Raw genomic sequence first — 22,780 nt, forward strand, 5'->3', positions numbered from 1 at the left:
TAGTTAGTAAAAACAAAATAACCTAACCATATATATATATATATATATATATATATATAGAGAGAGAGAGAGAGAGAATTAGAGTAAAGAAGAGAGAAGTTGTGACATGTGCGGTAGTCGATCTCAACATAAGCCATACACCAGGGGAAGTGGGTGTCATGGCCAACGTGGCTGGCTACCATGGCCACTCTCTCTCAAGCCTAAAGCATAAGTGATCTGTTATTTTTTGGATGGTTATCAATAATTGATTTTTACTTATATCGTTAAAATTTCAATTTAGAGTAACTTGTTGCTTTCGGCTCTTTAATATGTCAAAAGTGTATGGTTTATTGCACATATATAAAGCTCGTTAAGTCAAAATAAGATAAAGATGGCCTAGTGGTGATCACTTGTAATGAAACACTTCAAAGATGAGTTGATCAGAGTTTAATGTGCAGTCTGCAGACCATATCTGCAAACATCTACAGTAGAAGAGGTGTACCAAACATCTGCAGTATGAAAGAAGAAGATTGTTTGTTTTTTAACATCTGCAGGGTGTTAGAATAAACTAAAATCTAATTAAACTGATTTAAAAAAAATTAAAAGAGTTTTTTTTGATAATTTTATGACTTTTTTTATAGATAATTAACAAATGTAGATTAACTTTTATGCATTATTGTATAAAAAGTGAAAATAAAATGGTAAGAATTATCATATATATTTAATAAAAACCAACAAACTTTGGCCGTAAAGTTATACCTAAACATTTTAAGTAGGGATAAAATAATTTAACACATAACATTAATTGTAATAAACTTTGATTTTAAATGAAAATTTTCAAAGTTTTTATTTTATTTTTTCAATTAAATCAATTAAAAACTGACCATAAATATTTTTCCCAAGAAATGAACGATGTTGTATTAAATAATGTTTTATTAAATTTGGCACACAAAAAAATATAAGACAATATTATGATTTTTTACATATCTATACAAACAACTCGACAAATTATTATTGTAATTAACTATTTATTTATAAATTTGTCACAAAGGTCATGATTGTGTTGTTGAATCTTTTTTTTCTTTAAGTATGGTAACATTTTTTCCACTTTATTTATCATAGATAAAGTTGGAATAAATCTAAGTTTAAGAAAATAAAAAAAAGGAAAAAAAACAACAAATGTATATGTGTTTTTTAGGTTAGAAGATGTCTAAAGAGATTTGAAGACTCTGGTCCACATCTGCGTTAAGAAGAGAATGCCCAGACCTTTTTTTGTCTGCAGACTTAAAAAAAACAAACAATCTGTGAAGCCTAATATCTGCGCGTGGTCTATGTGGCGCGACGCAGACAGAAGAGGTCAAGAAGATCTGCAGACAAAAAACAAACAACACCTAAATCTCACTATATATTTATCTTTAAAACCCACATTATTTATGTTAGTATGCTTATCTACGTTCATGATGTTACCCTTCTCAAAAATAACAACGATCGCATTGATAAAACAAAGGCTTATTGGATGAAAAATTTAGCATTAAAAACTTGGGGTCGGTAAAATTCTTTCTTAGTGTGGAAACAACACAGACTCTAGATAAGAGGGTGTTGAGACTCTAGATAAGAGGGTGTTAAGTCAAAGAAAGTATCCATTAGTGATCGCTTGTAATGAAACACTTCAAAACTGTGTTGATCGGGTATCTCACTATATATTTATCTTTAAAACTTACACTATTTACGGTGTTGCACTTATCTACGTTGCTGATGTTATCCTTCTAAAAAATAACAACGATCGCACCGGTAAAACAAATGTTTATTTGAATGAAAAATCCAGCATTAAAGACTTCTGGTCTTTAAAATACTTCCTTAGTGTTGAAACAACACAGACTCTAGATGCGATGATGTTAAGTCGAAGAAAGTACCAATTGGATATCTTTGTAAAGTATAGCCAATTCGTTTCCAATGGAGCAAATATTCCTCTAGACGATGTCGACGACACTACTCTTGCATATGTTAGCCAATTTTGATGCCTCGTGGAGCGTTTCTTATACCTACAAGTTACTTTACCATACATAACCCTTGTTGTCAACACTCTGAGTCAATTTGTCTTGTCTCCACGTCAACTACACTTTGATGTTGCTCTTTATATACTTTGCTATCTCAAAGCCACTATGAGTTAAGGCATTTTTCCCTCAATTGGGAATCCCACTTTTAAGGCTTCTTGAGACTTAGATTGGATTGGTTTTCCTCACACTAGGCGCTCCAAGATAGGTTATTTCATTACTTTGGGTGGTGCTTCTATTTCGTGGAATATAAAGAAACAATATGTCGTCTTCAAGTCATTTGTAGAGGCTGACTATTGAGCCTTGGCCTTTACTGTGAGTGAGATTTTGTGGCTTCTTTGGCTTTTACAAGACCTTAAAGCACCTCAATATGGTCATACTTCTCTATATTGTGACAATCAGACAGCTCAACATATTGCCAACAATCCCGTATTGCATAAACGCACTAAACATGTAGAAATTGATTGTTTTTTATATGTAAATGCATCGATTCTCAAGAAATTCAGACTTTTAGTATTTGCAGTAATGAACAAGTTGTCGATACCTTCACCAAACCACTTGGCACAGAGAAATTTTGTTATCTTCCATGACAAGTTGGGTGTTCGTGATCTTCACATTCTAGCTTGATAAGGGAGTAGAAGAAACCGATTACAACTTATACTTATCTTTATCTTGTTTTATTTTAATGAATAACTAGGTATAAGACCCATGTATTACATGAGTTTATTTAAAAAAAATTAAATACAAAAATTTGAAAAAGTTTAAATTTACAAAAAAAATTAGAAAAATATTAAATTATTAAAATTAAAGTGTTTTTTTTTCTTTTTTTAATTTAAAAAATAATTTAGATAAATAAACAAATGAAACTAATAAAGTTTTAATTTAGAAATTGTGAAATTAGAAGGAAAATCAATTATTGAAATTGATATGCATTTATTATTACATTTAATATTATAGGAATTTAATAAAATGGAAAAAACCACAAAATGTTGAAATTAACCACAAAATGACATGTGGCTAAATCAATATGAGTGTAACATGTGACAAAAAGATTTTATTTATTAAAGTAGACTAGTTTATAACCCGTGATAACCACGGTTATAAAATTAATTAAACTTTCGTATTAAAAAATCAAAATTGTTAATCAATTATTTTAAATAAATTATTAGTTAAGAGATATTTTTTTAGTTATATAAAATTATAATCGTTGATTTAAATAAATACGTGGAGTTATATCATTTTATAATTTATATTAATTTCATTTTATTTTTAATCTAATGTTATTAATTTAATATAATTAAAGGGAGAAATTTTTAAATTTGAAATTTAAAATGAAGAATCAATTATTAATTTAATAAAATTAGAGTGAGGAATTTAAAATTTGAAATTTAAAATGAATAATTAATAGGTTGACAAGTTGTATGATAAATTATATATAACATTAATAAAGGGTTCTAATTGCATGATACTTGTGAGATTAAACCTAGCTATTCTTTTATTAGGATAGGGATTAGTCTCCTATATTTAAGTTTCTTTTACAACTTGTATAAATACCTTCTAGCATTACCAATGCTAACTAATGAAACAGTTCTAATGAAACAATTCAAACCCTTTTTTGATTTCTTTATACTCTAACAAGAGTACAAGACTATACTAGTCACCTTTTATTATTGGTAAAAATAAGATATATCTTTATATGAGAGTAACATACGTTTTTATTTTCTAATTTAACCTTTTAAAATTTATTTGAATAAGAGTTGCCTTTAAATTTAATTTCTAGTTGAATGGTAAACAAACAACAAACATGAGATTACCCAAGTGAAGCGGTCCAAAAGGCTTGAATTTGGTAGTTGAATTTGGTGGTTGAGTAGTCATGACGTCTTCCACGATATTCAATTCCTACTTCTTTCTATAAATTACAATGCCACGAGCCTCTACCCTTGGTCCAACTTTAGTACTATACTAAAACAAATCCTCAAAAATGCGAAGCAATTTGGAATCAGATTTGAAGGAATTGAGGGAAACTTTTCATTCCGGGAAAACAAAGGAATCATCATGGAGGATTTCGCAGCTCCAGGGTTTACTCCATATCCTTGAAGACAGAGAAAGTGACCTTTCCATGGCTCTTAAACAAGATCTAGGAAAGCATCACGTTGAAGCCTATAGAGATGAGGTAATTTTCACGTATGATAGGAAACTATTTCATGTTGGATTCTCATGCAACGTGAGTTGAGTGATCATAAACAAATTGATTCCGAGTTTCTAGAGTTCATTGTAAACCAGACTCAGTTATTTAAACTTAAAGCCATGAATAGTTTCATAAATTTTCATTCACATATTGTCTTCTTTTGCTTCTTCGATTACTTTGAATTATAAAAAATCTAAATCACTTTCGATCGATAGTCCAAATTCCCACTTAGTATGTGTTCATTGTAAAAATTAGTATCCAAATTAAATGATTTATTAACGAATCTGTGCAGATTGGTCTAGTGGTGAAATCTATAAATTATGCTCTCGGAAACTTGAAGCAATGGATGGCTGCTAAAAAGGTTAATTCCGTATCTGTTTAGAGGTTTAGTTTTATGACTAAATTACACAACTGGAACCTTCATTTTATACTATGTTCCAACTTTGGTCCCCTTAGCTTTTAAGTTATATGAAGAAATTAAAGAAGGTATTCTTTTTGGCAAAAATCAGATAAGTTTAACTGTTTTCAAATAAGAAACTTTTGTTTACATGCAGGTAGCAAAATTATATTCTTAGGGTTATAGATCAAAATACTGATTATAGAGAAATTAAATATACTTTTATCCATCATTCTTTTCATATACTTAAGACATTTGTCACCATTTTTTTATTTACTTGATTGAGCTATTAAAATAATGACAAGTATTTTAATTATATAAATAAAATGATAAAAACAAAATATAAAAAATATTTAAGTATTCCTGATTATAATATCATGTGATTACATGGAAGTATGTAAATTTGTTGATAACAATAAATTCGATGCATGCATACATGTAAGCGTGTGCATGGAAGTATTTTAATATCATGTGATTACATGGAAGTATTTTAATTATATAAATAAAATGATAAAAACAAAATATAAAAAATATTTAAGTACACACCAAGCCATGTGTGTAGGTCTGATATAATCATGCATGTGAAGTCTCATTAATGCACTAGTAAACTACTCCTGTTAAGTGTTGGTATGAAGACATATCACGTTAAGTCACAGTAACATGAATAAAACAATTTTTTTTTCTAGAATTTGTTATCTTATCTTTGCTATTTATAAATATTTTAAAAGTTTATAAATAGGTCTCATGTATAATTTAATTTTTACTTGTATTTCTTTATACGGAACCATAAAACAAAAATTGATGAATTTTAAATTACAATGACTAGGAATGAAATTAAATAATAGCTACAATAAATTAATTTTAACTAAGAAAACTATTGTTTGCTAAATAGTATTATGTTAATATGTTATTTAAGGTATTCATAATCCATTGAACATCATAGAGTTCAGTCGATTATCATATCATTACTAATTTTTTTTTTGGAACCGACATATATATTATAAAAGGCCACTGCTTACCAAGTAGCTAGAGAAGTAAGAAGAAAAACACAAAAAATGATTTTACAACATAGTTTTTTGATTTTTATAGAGATCTAAGTGGGCATACACACCACTCAAGCCATTTATAATAACAATATAATCTCATATGGTTTACCCATGTGTACACTAGGTATTTGATATTGTCCGCTATCTTAGTTGAAGCAATACAAATGTTTTTAAAAACCAAGGCACATCTTGATTTCCATATGAACCAGATAGTACCATATCATACACATATGAGATTATCTCTTATCTTTCGGCATTTTCCAAAGTTCTTTGTCGAAAAAAAAGACGAGTTCTCTGCTGGTGTCAAATTGTGAAGTAGGAATATCACAACATTTAAAGATCCATTCCCATAACGTTACTATTAGTAGACATCGAATCAGAATATATCCGACATCTTCTTCCTGTTGTGAACAATAACTACATCATTATTTAAATATCTATACAATTTTATTTGTTATAACACCTACAACTCATTAAACACTTATTCGGTCATATAATCATCATTTTTTTATGAACATTCAACTTTTCCATTCAATTTCTATTCGATTATAATCAATTAATCATTACCTTATTTAACTCTATACAACTTGCATTGTGGATTTGTGGATGCTCTTATGACAAAAAAAAAAAAAAAAAAAAAATCAGGGCCACTTCAATAATTGTTTTGAACCAAAAACATTCACCATAAATGCTGTACGATTATGGGCTTAAACTGAAACTTGATATATATTTAAGGTACTGTTTATATTACTTATGGCACATGTTTTCTCAGAATAATAAATGTACATAGTTTGTACCTAAAGAGGCTAATTAAGACATACTAGAAACGTCAATGATTGTGTATGTTCGAGGGTAGAATTGTAATTTACTTCATGAACAATTGTTAACAGGCTAAATTACCCCTGGCTGCGTTCCCCAGCAGAGCAGAGTTGCTTCCTGAGCCTCTAGGTGTTGTTCTCATCATCTCATCTTGGAACTTCCCCATTGGTACAAAAATGACCCTCGAACTTTTTTTTTCTTCATAAAAACTCCTCATACTTTCTAACACCACCTTTATGCACATCATAACATTTTGATTAATTCAGGGTTATCGTTGGAACCAATGATCGGGGCATTAGCTGCAGGGAATGTAGTAATCTTAAAGCCTTCAGAGTTAGCTCCTTCTTGTTCTTCGATTCTTGCTGAAACAATCTTTGATTATCTTGATTGTACTGCGGTTAAGGTTATTGAAGGTGGATCAGATATCGGTGAAAAACTACTTCAACATAGATTTGACAAAATTTTCTTCACAGGTTCATTTCTATAATTAAATAGCAATTAAGTCTCATATAACTAGCTCAAATTGTTTTTCAAAACGTTTAACCATATAAATTCCAATTTTATTCCATTTGTATGAAATTTTACATTTTTTCCTGTTATTCTTAAATTTTATATTTTAGTGGATGTTAATTACGTAGACATACAAGAATAGGTTTGCTGAAACAATTTTGTTATGTACTAATCACGTCTCATAGTTGTTCAAATATTGTGAAAAAATGTTGAAATACTAAATTAATGAACGATGTTACTAAACATAAATCTAAGTTTCACAATTGTAACATTGTTTTGAAATATTATTATAGCAATATTAATATTATATCGATGTAATGGTTATATAATGGAAGTTTTCTTGTTTTCTAATAATATTGTGAAGAATCAACTAAATTTTTTATTTGAAAAATATTTAGTTCATTTAATACACCTACCTAGATTTGCAATCAATTTGTTCTGATTTTCTAACATAATTATAATTTTTGAATAAATTAAATCATTTTACTTATGTATATCTGATTTTTGTAATGACCGTCTTTATTTGAAAATTTTATAATATGTTTGGTTCCTGTTGCAACAGTATTGTCACATTTATTTATTTATTTATTTATTGCAAACCTCAGCTATATTTATGACCAAAAATAGTCATCAAAATAGTTATTTTAGTTGAAACAATATCAAACTGTTACAAAAACTTCAAATGATGATCATAATTATAAGAAAAAAAATATGACCAAATTTGCAATAATTAATTATACCCATGGAACAAAAATATAATTTAATCAAAACTGTAAATAACAGAGCATATTTTAAATTTACTTTTATTTTGCTTCGTCTAACAACATTTTACAATATTTTATGACAATTTTTAGAATTCGGCTAGGTTGGAAACTCTAATCGTAAAAATAATTTTTAAGAAAATATTAAATGACATTTTAATTCTGATTTTTATTTATTTACAGGAAGTACACGAGTTGGAAAAACTGTGATGTATGCTGCCACACAACATTTAACTCCAGTAACTTTAGAGTTGGGTGGAAAATGCCCTGTTGTGGTTGATTCCTTTTCAAGTTCTTGGGACGCTAAAGTAATTTCCATTTTATAACAATAAAATAAATAAAATATATTTATGAATTATTTTTGCTAATTTGTAATAGTAAAAAATTTATCAAAATTTCCAATTACAGATAGCGACAAAAAGGATCGTTTGGGGGAAATTCGGAGCTTGTGCGGGGCAAGCTTGTATAGGCGTTGATTATATTCTCATTGAGAAAAAGAACTTGTCAAATTTGGTAAAATACCATATTTTTCTTTAATTATATAGGGTTTCTTGTTCTTTTTTAACCTTTTATGATAAATTTAGATACTTGTTTTATTATAATAAGGTGGAATTATTGAAAAAATATATCAAGCAATGTTTTGGAGATGATCCAAATGAATCTCGTAGCATGTCTAAGATCATTAACAAGAAGCAATTTTCAAGATTAAAGAGTCTCATAGATGAACCGATGGTCAAATCTTCAATTGTTTATGGAGGTTCGTTTGATGAAGAGAGCTTGTAAGTCCCTTATTTCTGTTTTTTGAGGATGTGGTACTTTAAAATAAAAAACGATGTCTTAAAACATAGTTTATGTTTTTATGTTTATCATAGGAAATTCATATAGTTTTGGTATGTATTTTTCTTTGAGTTAAATTACATGGACATGTAGGTTCTTTGGGCCAACAATATTGGTGGATCCTCCACTTGATGCTGCAATTATGACCGAAGAAATTTTTGGTCCATTGCTTCCAATTATCACAGTAAGAAAGTTATATGCAACCCTTAAAGTTATGTACATTAGCATATAGACCCATATGGAGGGGGGAAAGAATATTTCTTTATAAGAATGCACTTTAAAAAGGTAAGTATTAATGTAATAAGTACAACTTTTTGACGCAGTTGGAGAGAATTGAAGAGAGTATAGAGTTTATAACATCAAGGCCTAAACCACTTGCATTGTATGCCTTTACAAAAGATGAAATCCTCCATAAAAGATTGGTTTCTGAGACGTCATCAGGAAGCATTATGTTCAACGATATCATTCTTCAAGTAATATTTTAGCTTGTGACATCATTTATGTTTTTGTTTAGTAAAATTAACCTCATTTTTTGTTTAAAATTTCAATAAATGCAGTATGCAATAGATACATTACCATTTGGTGGAGTTGGAGGGAGTGGATTTGGAAGATACCATGGAAAATACTCTTTTGAAAACTTTAGTCACGAAAAGGTGGTGATGACGAGGAGCTTTTTAATAGATATGTGGTTCAGATATCCACCATGGGATGATAAAAAGTTGCAAATAATCAAGGCTGGCTTTAGGTACGATTATCTTGGAGCTGTGTTGATTGCATTGGGTTTGAAAAGAAAGGCTTGAAGATTTACTTTTAGTTGTTAGTGTTTGTCATAAAACCGGAGTTGTATATCTAAGATTTATGAAATCATTGTTTAATATCATTTTCTAATAAAGTCATTGTAGAGTTAGAGTATGGTTTCTACGTTTCGTGGATGTTTTGGGTTAAAACTAAGGTTTCTAGATTTGGTGTTTGGAGTTTTTCTTGGTTTGTTATTCATCAATGTTTCTTTAGAATGCACAAAATTTCATTAAATAAGCAAGGTGCTAGAAATAAAGCAACGTTACAAAGAAGTAATTCCAAGGCTGGGGGTTTACGACCAATCAAACCAATTAAGTTTGAAGCTAGCCTTTCTATAAACAATCCGAAAATAAGTATGAGAAATAATTTTGTCGGCGTTGTAATCTTTTCTTTGTTTTTTTCCTTTCATGATATATTGGAATTAATGTGTGACAAACAAAGACATAATGATGTTGTTCGTACGAGAATGTGTGACAAACAAAGACACATAATGATGTTGTTATTCCTGGAAGAATATACATTGACGAGCAGAAAAGGGAACAATAAAACCAAACATTTATAGGTTATAAATTTTATTATTTATCAACTCAAATAAATAAAAATGAATGTCATTTGCTATTTATTTATCAAACACGTTATAATTAAATAAATTGTTTATGTATTGATTAACTTAAATTATTATGACTTAATATCGGTGATTTTTGAGCTTTTAGTTTAACGATAAGGAAATATTTTATGAAAGATCAACATGTTATAGAATAAGAAAGTGCACTTAAGTGAATAAGGGTATTAAGGTTACGAGAATGTGTAATTTCTCATATATGAATCGATATATAGGGGAGGCTTATATAGCCGAGATATACAATTTACAAGGAGCTAACTTAGGATCTAAACTTGGTATATATTTGATGAGTAATTTACAGTTATCAAATTAGAAATAATAGGAAATTAAACCTTTGAATTTGATTATTCTTGGGTCGTAATACGCCCCCTCAAGATGGAGGATCCATCGGAGACTCCTATCTTGCAACGTAGATGAAGGAATGAGTTCCGACTGAGACGCTTGGTGAGAGCATCTGCTAGTTGATCATTAGAATTGATATGTATAACCTTTAAAGAGCCAACAACAACCTTCTCACGTACAAAATGATAGTCCAAAGCCACGTGTTTCATGCGCGAATGATAAATTGGGTTAGCACATAGATAGGTGGCACTTGTATTATCACATAAAAGTGTACAAGGGGATTATTCCTGAACACCAAGTTTTGAACCCAAGAAACCTCTGTTGCTGCATTTTCTAGGGCTTTGTATTCTGCTTCAGTGGAGGAACGAGAGACAAACTTCTGACGTGCTGATTTCCATGAAATAATGTTGGAGCCCAGATAAAGAATGTAAGCAGTGGTAGAGCATCCTCCATTCAAGATATTTCCCCAATCAGAATCAGAGAAGGCTTGTACAACAAGAGAGGAGCCTCGTTTAAGATAGAACCCATGATGGATTGTGCCTTTTAGATAACGTAGTACCCGTTTTAGCGCCTACCAATGATTTTCTGAAGGAGAGTGGATAAATTAGGCTAACCGATTAACAACAAAGGAAACATCGGGTCGTGTAATGGTCAGGTATTGCAAGAACCAACCAGCTTGCGATATGGAGTCGGATCAACACTTGGTGACCCTTCCATAGGGTGGAGAACCTGAGAAGAGTTGAGAGGAGTAGCCATGTCTTTAGCACCATCCATATGAAAATTGGGTTAGAAGATTTTGAATGCGACGATGTTGGGATAGAAAAAGGCCATTAGTGATGGGGTTAACTCCAGTTCCAAGAAAATGATGAAGGGGACCCAAGTCTTTGATGGAAAAATGGTTTGCTAAGGTACTAATGACTTGAGTGATGAAGTTGTTGTTATTGCCTGTAAGAACAATATCATAAACATATACCATGAAAAGCACAAGATTTTATCATGATTGTGGATAAAGAGAGAGGCATCGAATAGTGATTTGTGAAAACCAGAAGTGAAAAGGAAAGATGTCAGTTTTGTGTACCATGTCCTTGGTGCTTATTTCAGGCCATAAATGGACTTGGCAGTTTTCATACATGACCAGGCAATTGAGGGTGAATGAACCATGGTGGTTGGGTCATGAAGACCTCTTCTGTATTGTCCCAAAAATAATGACATAAAATTTTCGTTTTTAGATTTATAAATCGTTAATACATATCATTTCCATAAAACCAAGGTAATCAAGTTTTATCAAAACATCATCAAACCAGAGTAAATAACAGAATAAGGAAACATGTGGTGTGTGCTCTACAATCATCCCGAGCTCTTCCATTTGAAAACCGAAGTACCTTAAACATAAACTGAAAACCGTAAGCACAAAGCTTAGTGAGTTTCCCAAGATACCACATACTACACATACATAAATCACATACTGGCCCCCCGCCCTCCATCGGGCCTCGCCCGGTCCCGAGTCCCACTCGGCATCGGGTCTCGCCCGCCATCGAGCCCCGCTCGGATTACAGATTTGTCAATCACCAGTTCCCGCGTGACATTGGTCCCCGCCCGATACACTCATAATCATATAACCATATAACCATATAACCATATAAACATATAACCTTACTAGCACATGCAATAATCACAAAGACTATAGCATACCATACAGTCATCGAGCCCCGCCCGACATCTGTCCTTGCCCGGTAAGCATAAAAAAAATATACTAATAACTAGCATATAATCTACTTTTTAGGCCCCGCCTGGCATCGGGCCTTTCTCGGTAAGCATATCATCACACAATACATGCAAGAGTCGCATATACATCTAGCATCCTAACATATAAACCATGGATGCCATTGGTGCCTTCGACCCGCTAAACCCAGTGAGGAAACTCACCTCGCACTGACGAATCACACAAATAATCCATGGTTGTTGGCTGACAGATCTATGAACTATCAGTGACAAATAACATTCAATTAATAATTAGATTCCCATCCAAACCATCAGACCATTACTAGGGTAGATGACCAATTTACCTTTTACCTAGTTTGGACCAAGACTTAAGCCCAAACCTAATAATCCAAAAGGCCCAAATACCAAATTAGCCATCCAAGGCCCAATTCATTGCCTAATTTTCCAAATTGGGTCCAAATTCCATTGTAGGCTTTCACAATTTATTATAAGCCCAAAACCTGATGGCCTAATAGGGACGAAGACAACTAAGCCCACAAGATGACCCAAGCCGAAACCCAAACCTCGAAGTCCAATCCTGCTGAGTACGCGATGCGTACACGCTAAATGGCTTGTACGTCGTGCGTACAGACTAGTACGCCCGACGTACTCACCCAATAAGCTAAAACCTTCCTTAAGCACTTAATGCTTAAGAACAGAAGTCCAAACCACAACTCTACTTCTTAATAAACGTCGATAACCATAAAGTCACTGACTTTGTGACTTTGCATGCCCTAAAAGGACCCAACTTCAAGATATAGCACTTCACTTTCATTAAATAGACACAATCTCATGCATGGGTGATTCTAAACCTTAAAGGTGCCAACTTTATGGACTTTAAACCTTAGAAACACCAAGAGTGGCAACTCATAACTCCTGGAGTGGTGCTCAACCACTAGATCCCATTCATGGGGCCAAAAGGGGTCCAAAACCTATATAGGCTAGATCTAAGCTTCTAATGAGCAAAGTCATAGCTTTTTTACCTCAAACAAGCTGGAAATGAAGTAGAGAATTAGGATACACAAACTCTTCCTTGATCCACGACCTTGCACCAAACTCCATCTTCTTGAATATGAACCAAAACACACCAAGATGCACACAATGAGCTCAAAAACACCACCATGGAGGATAAGAGACGATTTCTAGGGTTTTTAGGACTTGGAGGCTGGTAAAGAGGCCAAACCTAAAGACTTAAAGTGCTTATACGGGGTACAACACCCTAACTTAGGTTTTCACTTACTCGTCGTATGCTCCACGTACTCCTCCTATGCCCAGCGTACGAGGCCTCACACTCCCGATCCTTCCTTCACAGTACGCTAAGCGTACACCACATTACGCCCCGCGTACTACCCTTCGCACTAGTACTGTAACGACCCAATTTTCAAGACCAAAAATTTTGTTTTAAAACATTACTTTAGAAAATATTAATAACTAAAAACATTGTTTGATCAAACCATAACACAAAGTGAACCATGTCTAAAAGCCAATTCATACACCCAATCAAAATATCAGAGTACAAATCCCAGCGAAGCTCATAAATGCGGAAACTGGAGAGTGTGTGTGTGACATGCTGCTACCGCGCCGGCTCCTTTCCCCTAGCTGAGGAGGTACCTGAAACCAAAACTGAAAACCGTAAGCACAAAGCTTAGTGAGTTCCCCCATCGTACCACATACCATACGAACACATAACACACATACTGCCAGGCCATTCTGGGGTGCTGACTACCCGTGTCAAGCCATTCTGGGGTGCTGACTACTCATCGGTCCTAACAACCGAACTCTACAACTATCACATATACATATCATGCCAGCATACAACATATCAGGTAGTAGAAAACCTAGATGATATCACAAAGACAATCACTAACATACAACTCCTACTGGTGGGCCGGCATTGTGGCCGTAGACCCACCGCTACTGGAAGGTAACTCACCTCGAAGTAGCTGCTGATCTGATCGGGAACTGACTGCCTACTGGTGCTGCTGCTGCTCCGGAAATCCTCCGGCTGCAATTCCCACAACATACTCAATCAAACACTGCTCACTGACCTTTGGGTAAAATGACCCTTTTACCCCTGACCATGCCCTAAGTCAAAGTCAGAGTCAACTTTCAGTTGACCCGACTCGCCGAGTTGGCTTTCCAACTCGCCGAGTCACCACCCAAACGATTGTCCTGGATCCCGTTCCTACTCGTCGAGTTAGGCGACGACTCGACGAGTTCTCCTTCTAAACTGATATTCAAGTCCTTCATCCTACTCGCCGAGTTGTATGAACAACTCGTCGAGTTCATCTTCATCCGATGAACACTTATGCTAAGACTCGCCGAGTTGTATGAACAACTCGTCGAGTCTGTTCTTGATCTAAGGAGATTGCCTTGAACTCGCTGAGTCAGGGCATTGACTCGCCGAGTACCTCCATAGATGAGTTCAGCTTCCGACTCACTGAGTCACACCCCGTGACTCACTGCTCACTCGACACTAGAAAAAGGGGACAAACTCGGAGACTCGCGAACAGACTCGCCGAGTCGTTGCCATGCACCCACTAAATACACAGATTTGCTCGATTCCAGTCCATGCCATTCACAGATCTGGACTTCTAGGACACGAATCACATGTAAAGTTCCAACTTTACGTGTGGATATTCACCAATATGGATTTTAGGGCTCAAAATGCCTCAAAAGGGTAGATCTAGGGTGAACAAGCAACATGGGGCCATAAAGCTAACAGATCTGAGCTCCTGGAGCTCAATCTTGCCTAGATCCAGAGGCCAAACATCTTATTACGACATATAATGCACATACAAGCTTGGGGATTTGTCCAAGAAAGACCTAAATGAAGTACTAAGCATAGAATCATGGGGAAAACGGGCTATACCTCAAAGGAACTGCTAGAAGAACACAATAATGCCTGGATGGCTTCCCTTCTTCTGGATCTACTTCCTTCCTTCTTCAAAACCTTCAAAAGCACACAACAAAGCTTCAATTCTTCAAAGAACAAGCATAAACGAGGGTTGGGAGCTCTGGGGAGAGAATGGGGCTGGCCTGGGGCGGAGGTGTTGCTTAAATAGGGTGCAAACCCCTGAAACTTAGGGTTTCATCCAACAGCTATGACTCGCCGAGTCCAGGATATGGACTCGCCGAGTCGACAACTTAAACGTGTCCCGGGTCCCGCATCTACTCGGCGAGTCGGACCTGTGACTCGCCGAGTCCAAGGCTAAAAGAAGAGAAATACTCAAATAAGATTTACGTACCAGGAATCAGGTGCTACAAGTACGCCCCGCATACTAGGCTTTCCTCTTAAACCCTAACACACTCTGAAGGCCATAACTTGTTCGTTATAAGTCTGATTCCGACGATCCTTATATCCATGAAAAGGTAACAAGAAGCTCTACACTTTAATAAACTCATACATGCCATACAATTTCCCAAACAAACATCCAATTTCCACAAAAGCCCGAGCTGCCATATTATCAAGATACCTTTGGCTCCAAAACATAAACCGAACACCCGAATCATCCAAATTACATCATCCACCTCCTAATGAGTCAAGATCTCAATTGTTCAGGGGTCCTAAGTCTGCTAATACCCAATCATTGATCACCACCCCGAAATGGGAAATGATTTCAAACAGGGCATTACAAATCCCTCTCACTTAAATTAGATTTTGTCCTCGAAATCATTCTTTACCATCCCCGGCACGCAAGACAACCTGTGCAACACGACTACAACCCCTATCATACCACAACCTTCCCAAGGCAACCGAAACCAACCCTAGCAGGGCTCTCCAACCTGAAGATGAACGAATTCTTTCTCTACCTGAAAATAATCCCTTTCAAAATAACCACATCTACTCAACCTAAAATTTGAAATCTCAAAATGGTTTGACTCCGTTACAGACCGCCCATACTGATCCATTTCTAAATCCATTCTACTTATCTCCCAACTGACCACTCAACTTCTGATAACCTGAGGTTCCCACTAGAAAACATAATCACATACAAATTATTGTTGTAGAACACTTATACTTGACAAAAGGCTCAGATAATCCTTCGAGTAGAAGACTCATCATATAACGGTTAGATTCAGACGAGAGCTGCACAACAGGGTCAAATCATTTACTCTAAGATTATGTAATCCAAACTGCAAGTGACCTAACATATTCTCCTAATAACAAGCGACTCCACACATGAGTTCCAAATCAATAATATCGCGTTAACTTATCTTGATCCCATTTACAGATAGAACCAATCTGAGACACAATCTCAAGGGCTTGATCTATCATCAAAACTGAATCCATTCCTTACCTCTGAAACCTTCGATTGATGCCCTCAACATATAGATATCCCAATTCTTATCCCACTGAAAAGAAAATCCTGGATATAAACACTCACGATTCCCAACTCGAGATCTCACCACAAAGCCAACCCGATACTTAACTCTTAACCTGAGATCCACGGATCTGCACTTGAATTTCACCCAAAACCTTCTGATTCACGACCACCCCTCACTAGACTGGGATATAAAGGTTCACAAACCATCGTTGAGACTACCAGTCTCGCACCTGGTCCAACCACCAGGTTCCTAAGAGTCCAAATAACAAGGTTGCCTGGCCTTTGAATCCTATTGTGTCACACACTGACCACCCACTTAATCCTGCAACTCAAGATCCAAACCTTGACCCAATAGTCTCTACCAGGTCCCGCCTATATTGCCATAATCATACGGACCTTGCCCACGGATCCCACCCAAACTATAACACGGAGCGGCCTCGCCCACGGGTCCCACCCCTTTAGAGCTACACAAGCCCGAATCCACCCCAGACCCCAATGGTCTTCAACCTAAAATGGGGAAATACTCCTCAACAATCCTGATCGGCGTGCCCAAGGCACGAACAAATTCTCCCTTTATGCTCATGACCACCTCCAACGATAGTCTACCTCGAACTGGTGAATGCTATGATCCCATCGCAGTCTTACATAACTTCTAACCAACCATGGTTACCACCCATGGCCTTACCACACCCTAACCATCACAACCCCATGCATTCTAATCCGAAACCTGCATCTAATCAAGTGTTCGGGTCATACTTCGAATTCCAAAGCCCTCAACCTGGACTCAAACATAAGCCTTCTATGCTTAATAAAGGAGACGCCGACCAACGGTTGGAAGTTTCCAGAACTCCCACTTACACAACCTCAATCTAAACTGCCACTTGGTTCGTCTATCATCCTGACCAGGATGTGAAACTTGCCCTAGTTCCACACCCTTCCTAACTCCTAGAAATACTGATTGATCTCCCTCACTTAGATTCGACGAAGCTCTCCCATCTCTTAAATTTGATGGATTCCCAACCCATCAACCTCATATAGCATGAACCGCCTATAACCTGCGCTAATCAATACTAGCGTTCCATTGCTAGAAAAACTCAACGATCGCCCAATTCCTGAAATCCTGAAGAATACTCTTGAAATCTTAACCAATCTGATTATCCAAATCACCTCCTAGGATACCATACAAATTCCTTGAGTTTTTATGATGGCGACTAAAAAACATAACCCTTGCCCTGAACTGACGAATCTTCACCCCAACTTCCATTCTCAAAGAGTCATTGAATTCTAACCGTCTACAACCCATGCGAATATAAAACTCCCCTGACATTTCCAATCACCAAACAACTCATGCAACTGACACTACCATCTTCATGCTACCACTCCGCTCCTAGCAACGGTAGTGTTTGAACCCAAAAAGTTCTTCCATAGATGACTGTCGATCCCACCAAATCAAAAGATAAAACAACTAAACCCTGGCTTTACTGGAGAACTACCCCGCTAACCTTGATGAAGGATCCACCAAAAAATACCCCTAAATTGATCCTATCAATATTTGGAATAACAACCGAACACAATGTGTAACGTCCCAAAATTCAAGACTAAAAATTTCTTTTAATAAAACATTACTTTAAGCAAATTCATCATTTCAAAACATAAACAGAGTATTAGTTTCCAAATACATGTTCGTTATCAGAGTAAACATTCCCAGACTGTCTAATCTATGGTGTGTGCCATGCGATCACCCCGAGCTCTTCCCTCCGCTACCGGAAGTCCCTGAAACCAAAACTGAAAACCGTAAGCACGAAGCTTAGTGAGTTCCCCACCCTACCACATACCATGCATAACCATATACTGCACGTACTGGGCCACGCCCGCTATTCTGGGCCTCGCCCCTACCTCGAGCCTCGCCCGCTACAACGGCCCCGCCGCTCCAGGCCCCGCCTGGCTTTGAGCCCCGCTCGGATACATATCTGTTTCACTTAGGCCTCGCCTATCACAGGGCCTCGCCCACTAACATATAATAACACATAAACATATCACATCACATTACATAAGCTAAACACATACTAACGGATCTTGTCCTAAGGCCTCGCCTATCTCTGGGCCCCGCCCCTGTCCTGCTACTGATGAGTCATGGAACCCCATCCATACTCCTGATGATAGTGAGGTACGGGACCAGCCCATCCTCACTCCTTCCCTAACTTGGGCCTCGTCCCTGATCTGTTGCTACTGAGATATGGAACACCATCCACACTCTGCTATTGGTGAGATACGGGACCTCGCCCACACTCACCTCCCTACCAGGCACATACAAGTATCACACAGACAACAAGTATAAACTATCACATAAACCATTCCTTGGGCACCCGCCCTCTATCATTGGACCTCGTCCCGAATATCATACTAGCATACTGTGCCTAGGGCTAACCCCCGGGTCTTCTACTCGTAACTACATGGGCCAGCATTGTGGCCGTAGACCCATTCATACAAAGGGAAACTCACATGCACTGGCTGAACTGGCTGATGAACCCACTAGCTGCTGCCCGAAAACTCTCTGAACTCCTGCTCCACTCGCTCCCCGAGCTACCAAAATCAATGCAACACTGAGTCTAACTGACCCCCCAAAAGACAACCAAGTCAACTCTAGTAAAAGTCAAAGTCCCGGTCAAAGTCAACCTTCCAGGTCAACCCTACTCGCCGAGTCACCCTATTGACTCGCCGAGTTCATATGTTCAGAGTCCTTCTATTCGCGACTCGACTCGCCGAGTCAGTCCATGACTCGCCGAGTCTACCGATTTCCAAGTCCTGACCTGTCCAACTCACCGAGTCTCCATTCGACTCACTGATTCGAGTCTCAACTCGAAGGATTTGGGGTGTCACGACCTGACTCGCCGAGTCCAAGAATCTTCAACCAACTCGCCGAGTTGTTCTTCAAACTCGCCGAGTTCCTACCCAGCCTCATCCGACTCGACAAGCTATTCATCCCACTCGTCGAGTTCCTCCTCATCTTCATGCTACTCGCCGAGTCCACTCAAAGGACTCGCCGAGTCCATTCAGATGTATATTCATGCAGAGGACTTTTGAGTCATGCATGGACTCCAAACTGTAGATCTACCCTTCCCAAGCCTATTCCTCACGTAAAGTTGCAAACTTTACGTGTAGAGAAGGAGATCTAGGCAAAATACACCATAAACTAGGGTTTAAGGCAAAGAGGCTCCATAATCAACTCAAGGGCTAAAACTTTATGCTTTCCAAGACCAAAATATACTTAGATCTGAAGTAGCAACTCCAGATCCGACTTCTAACTCAAATGGATCACTACTCATGGCTAAAAGCCCCAAAACTCACAACCAAAATAGATCTAAAGGAAGGGGAAATGACTTAATACCTTAAGATGTTCAGAAATATCTTCCCAATCTCAGATCTATAGCCCCCTCCTTGCACCTTCAAGATCCTTCTTCCTTCTCCAAGCTGTAATGCACTCCTCAAGACAACAATTGGCTCAATCAATGGATATGGCGGCTAGGGTTTGGCATTCTGGGTTAAAGAGGCAGTAAAGAAACCCTAGGGAAGATAATGAGGCGCTTAAATAGGCCCCAAGTCCTGAATTTAGGGTTTTCCTCGAACAGACCTGACTCGCCGAGTCTCCTTGGCCGACTCGCCGAGTCGGTCACTTACTCCTCGACCCAGATCCCGCTTGGACTCGCCGAGTCCCCCTTTAAAGTTAGGGTTTTCTTTCCTTTCTTGGCCTTCAAAACTTTGGGTGTTACACAATGAAACTTGTTCAACAAGATACGACCCTCTAATGATTCATTAAAGACTCTCGACATGCAGAATGACATATCATAATCCTTGATAATATAACCCAGACAATAGCAGAAAATCAACCTGATATATTGCTTACCCAAACCCAATCAAAATTCTAACACAATACAAATTCCCGATGACAACCTATAAGAAAACAGAAGATAACATACCCACAAAAGCATCTGAAGGAATCTTGAACTCCTCCTCCTGAGTTACCCTAACCATCCTGAGGACAGGGTGTAAAACTCACCTCCGATCCCAAATGACAAGAACTAATCCTTCCCGAAGGATTCTAGGGATCCACAAGCTTTGGGCTCCAGATGAGCCCCCAACTGCCCTGCTATAATCTCGGCCCGGAAGGCCCCAAGACGACCATCTAAGAGCTCCAAAATGCCTTCCTTGACTGAACCAAAGATCACCCAGGTCCATTCCAAAATACCACGAGTAAAATCTCCGATGAGATGAACTCCTGCATCCGCCCATCAATCGACTCAGTACCTGCACTTGAGCAGGAACTAGAACCTAAACCCCAATCCTATGTGCTCAACACCATACTGAAAACAACAAGCAAAAGATCTGAATATACCCAAGAATCCTCTTCTCATAGGCTTCCTAGATTCTCCTAGAATATCCCTGATTCGAGTACGGATCTTGTGTTTTCAGTAGTATAGGCACAATACTACCTTCTACATCTATCCATACTTTCCTCAAGAATCCTCCCAAATCCTCTAAGTCACATTCTCAATCCATGCACCAAAAACTCGCTGAACAATGCAACAAAAGACATTGAAGCAATCTCTAGGCTTTCATAGGTTCCCGACCTCACCCTGCCATCAGTTGTTGAAGAACTCCCCATAATTCCATTCACCCACCTCACGAATACAATCACATGTAACAAAGCTTAGGTAAGACTTCGAGTAACAGACTCATCCCTAGAATGGTTGGACTCATATAAGAGCTGTGCAATAGGGTCAAATCCATCACTCTGAGATTATTCAACCTTTTTCACATGTGACTTGACATATTCACTTAGTAGCTACCTCCCATCACCTAAGAGTTCCACAAAGCACAAAGCAAGCATCATTTGTGCAGTATCACTCCAATCCATAGAATAATCATGAGCATCCAATCCCACATGCTGCAACTCATACTAGGAGCTCCCACACCCGTTACTTATTACCTTACGCATACAAATTAGACCCAATCTAGCATCCCATGCTTCCTAGGCTACAAGGCATCACATACCAGGCCAACCTATGACTGGCTAATCAGAACTAGCATGCAAGTCTACAAGTTCATACAATGGGCATATAAGGCATCTCTCCTAGCATTCTGTCATGTAAAAACTGAGTAGATCCTTAGCCCTAACTAGCATGTGATTCACAAATTCATAAATAAAATCATACCAGATAACATATAAGAGTATTTTGGGAGAACCTTACTTGAGCTTGGTCAGTTGCATGCACCACACCCGAGAGTATGTCCGAATCCCTCAAACCAAGGCTCTGATACCAACTTATAACATCCCAAAAATAATGACATAAAATTTTCGTTTTTATCTTAATAAATTGTTAATACATATCATTTCCATAAAAACCAAGGTAATCAAGATTAATCAAAACATCATCAAATCAAAGTAAATCACAGAATGCAAAAACATGTGGTGTGTGCTCTACAATCATCCCAATCTCTTCCATTTGAAAACTGAAGTACCTGAAACGTAAACTACAAACCATAAGCACAAAGCTTATTGAGTCCCCCAAGATATCATAAACCACACATAGATAAATCACATACTGGACCCCCGTCCTCCATCGGGCCTCGCCCGGTTTCAAGTCCCACTTGGCCTCGGGCCCCGCTCGGATTACAGATCTGTTAATCACCAAGCCCGCCTAACATTGGGCCCCGCCCGATAGACACATAATCATATAACCATATAACCATATAAACATATAACCTTAATAGCACATACAATAATCAAAAAGACTATAGCATACTATACAGTCATCGAGCCCCACTCGACATTGGTCCACGCTCGGTAAGCATAAAAACAGATACTAATAACTAGCATACAATCTACTCATCAGGCTCCGACTAGCATCGGGCCTTACCCGGTAAGCATACCATCACACAACACATGCAAGAGTCATGCAGAAATCTAGCATCCTGACATATAAACTATGAGCCGACATTGGTGTCTTCAACCCGCTAAACCCAGTGAGGAAACTCACCTCGCACTGCCAAATCACACAGATAATACCTGGCTCCTGGCTGACAGAACCCCGAACTATCAATATCAAATAACATTCAATTAATAATTGGATTCCCATCCAAACCATCAGACCATTACTAGGGTAAATGACCAATTTACTCATTACCTAGTTTGGACCAAGACTTAAGCCCAAACCTAATAATCCAAAAGGCCTAAATACCAAATTTTCCATCCATGGCCCAATTCATATGCCCAATTTTCCAGATTAGGCCCAAATCCCAATGTAGGCCTTCACAAATAGTTATCAGCCCAAAACTTG

General features: G+C 37.1%; 1 protein-coding gene across 1 annotated transcript; it reads left to right on the top strand.

Moving 5' to 3' along the window:
• The first annotated feature begins 3,965 nt into the window (after nt 1-3,965).
• Nucleotides 3,966-9,503, top strand: LOC145058907 (aldehyde dehydrogenase family 3 member F1-like). The gene is made up of 10 exons (XM_079006791.1): nt 3,966-4,206; nt 4,514-4,582; nt 6,555-6,651; nt 6,750-6,956; nt 7,938-8,062; nt 8,163-8,267; nt 8,361-8,533; nt 8,685-8,775; nt 8,915-9,064; nt 9,149-9,503. Exons 1-10 carry the CDS (start codon nt 4,015-4,017, stop codon nt 9,389-9,391), a joined length of 1,452 nt encoding a protein of 483 aa, XP_078862917.1. The 5' UTR covers nt 3,966-4,014; the 3' UTR covers nt 9,392-9,503.
• Nucleotides 9,504-22,780: the final 13,277 nt, after the last annotated feature.

Source organism: Lactuca serriola, chromosome 6 (assembly GCF_051521515.1).
Source record: "Lactuca serriola cultivar US96UC23 chromosome 6, Lser_US96UC23_V15, whole genome shotgun sequence".
NCBI lineage: Eukaryota > Viridiplantae > Streptophyta > Magnoliopsida > Asterales > Asteraceae > Lactuca > Lactuca serriola.

Coding starts and splice junctions, on each gene's coding strand:
- LOC145058907 (XM_079006791.1), top strand. CDS start 4,015: ATGCGAAGCAATTTGGAATCAGATTTGAAGGAATTGAGGGAAACTTTT. Junction 8,776..8,914: donor CATTGCTTCCAATTATCACA/GTAAGAAAGTTA, acceptor TTTTTGACGCAG/TTGGAGAGAATTGAAGAGAG. Junction 9,065..9,148: donor TCAACGATATCATTCTTCAA/GTAATATTTTAG, acceptor CAATAAATGCAG/TATGCAATAGATACATTACC.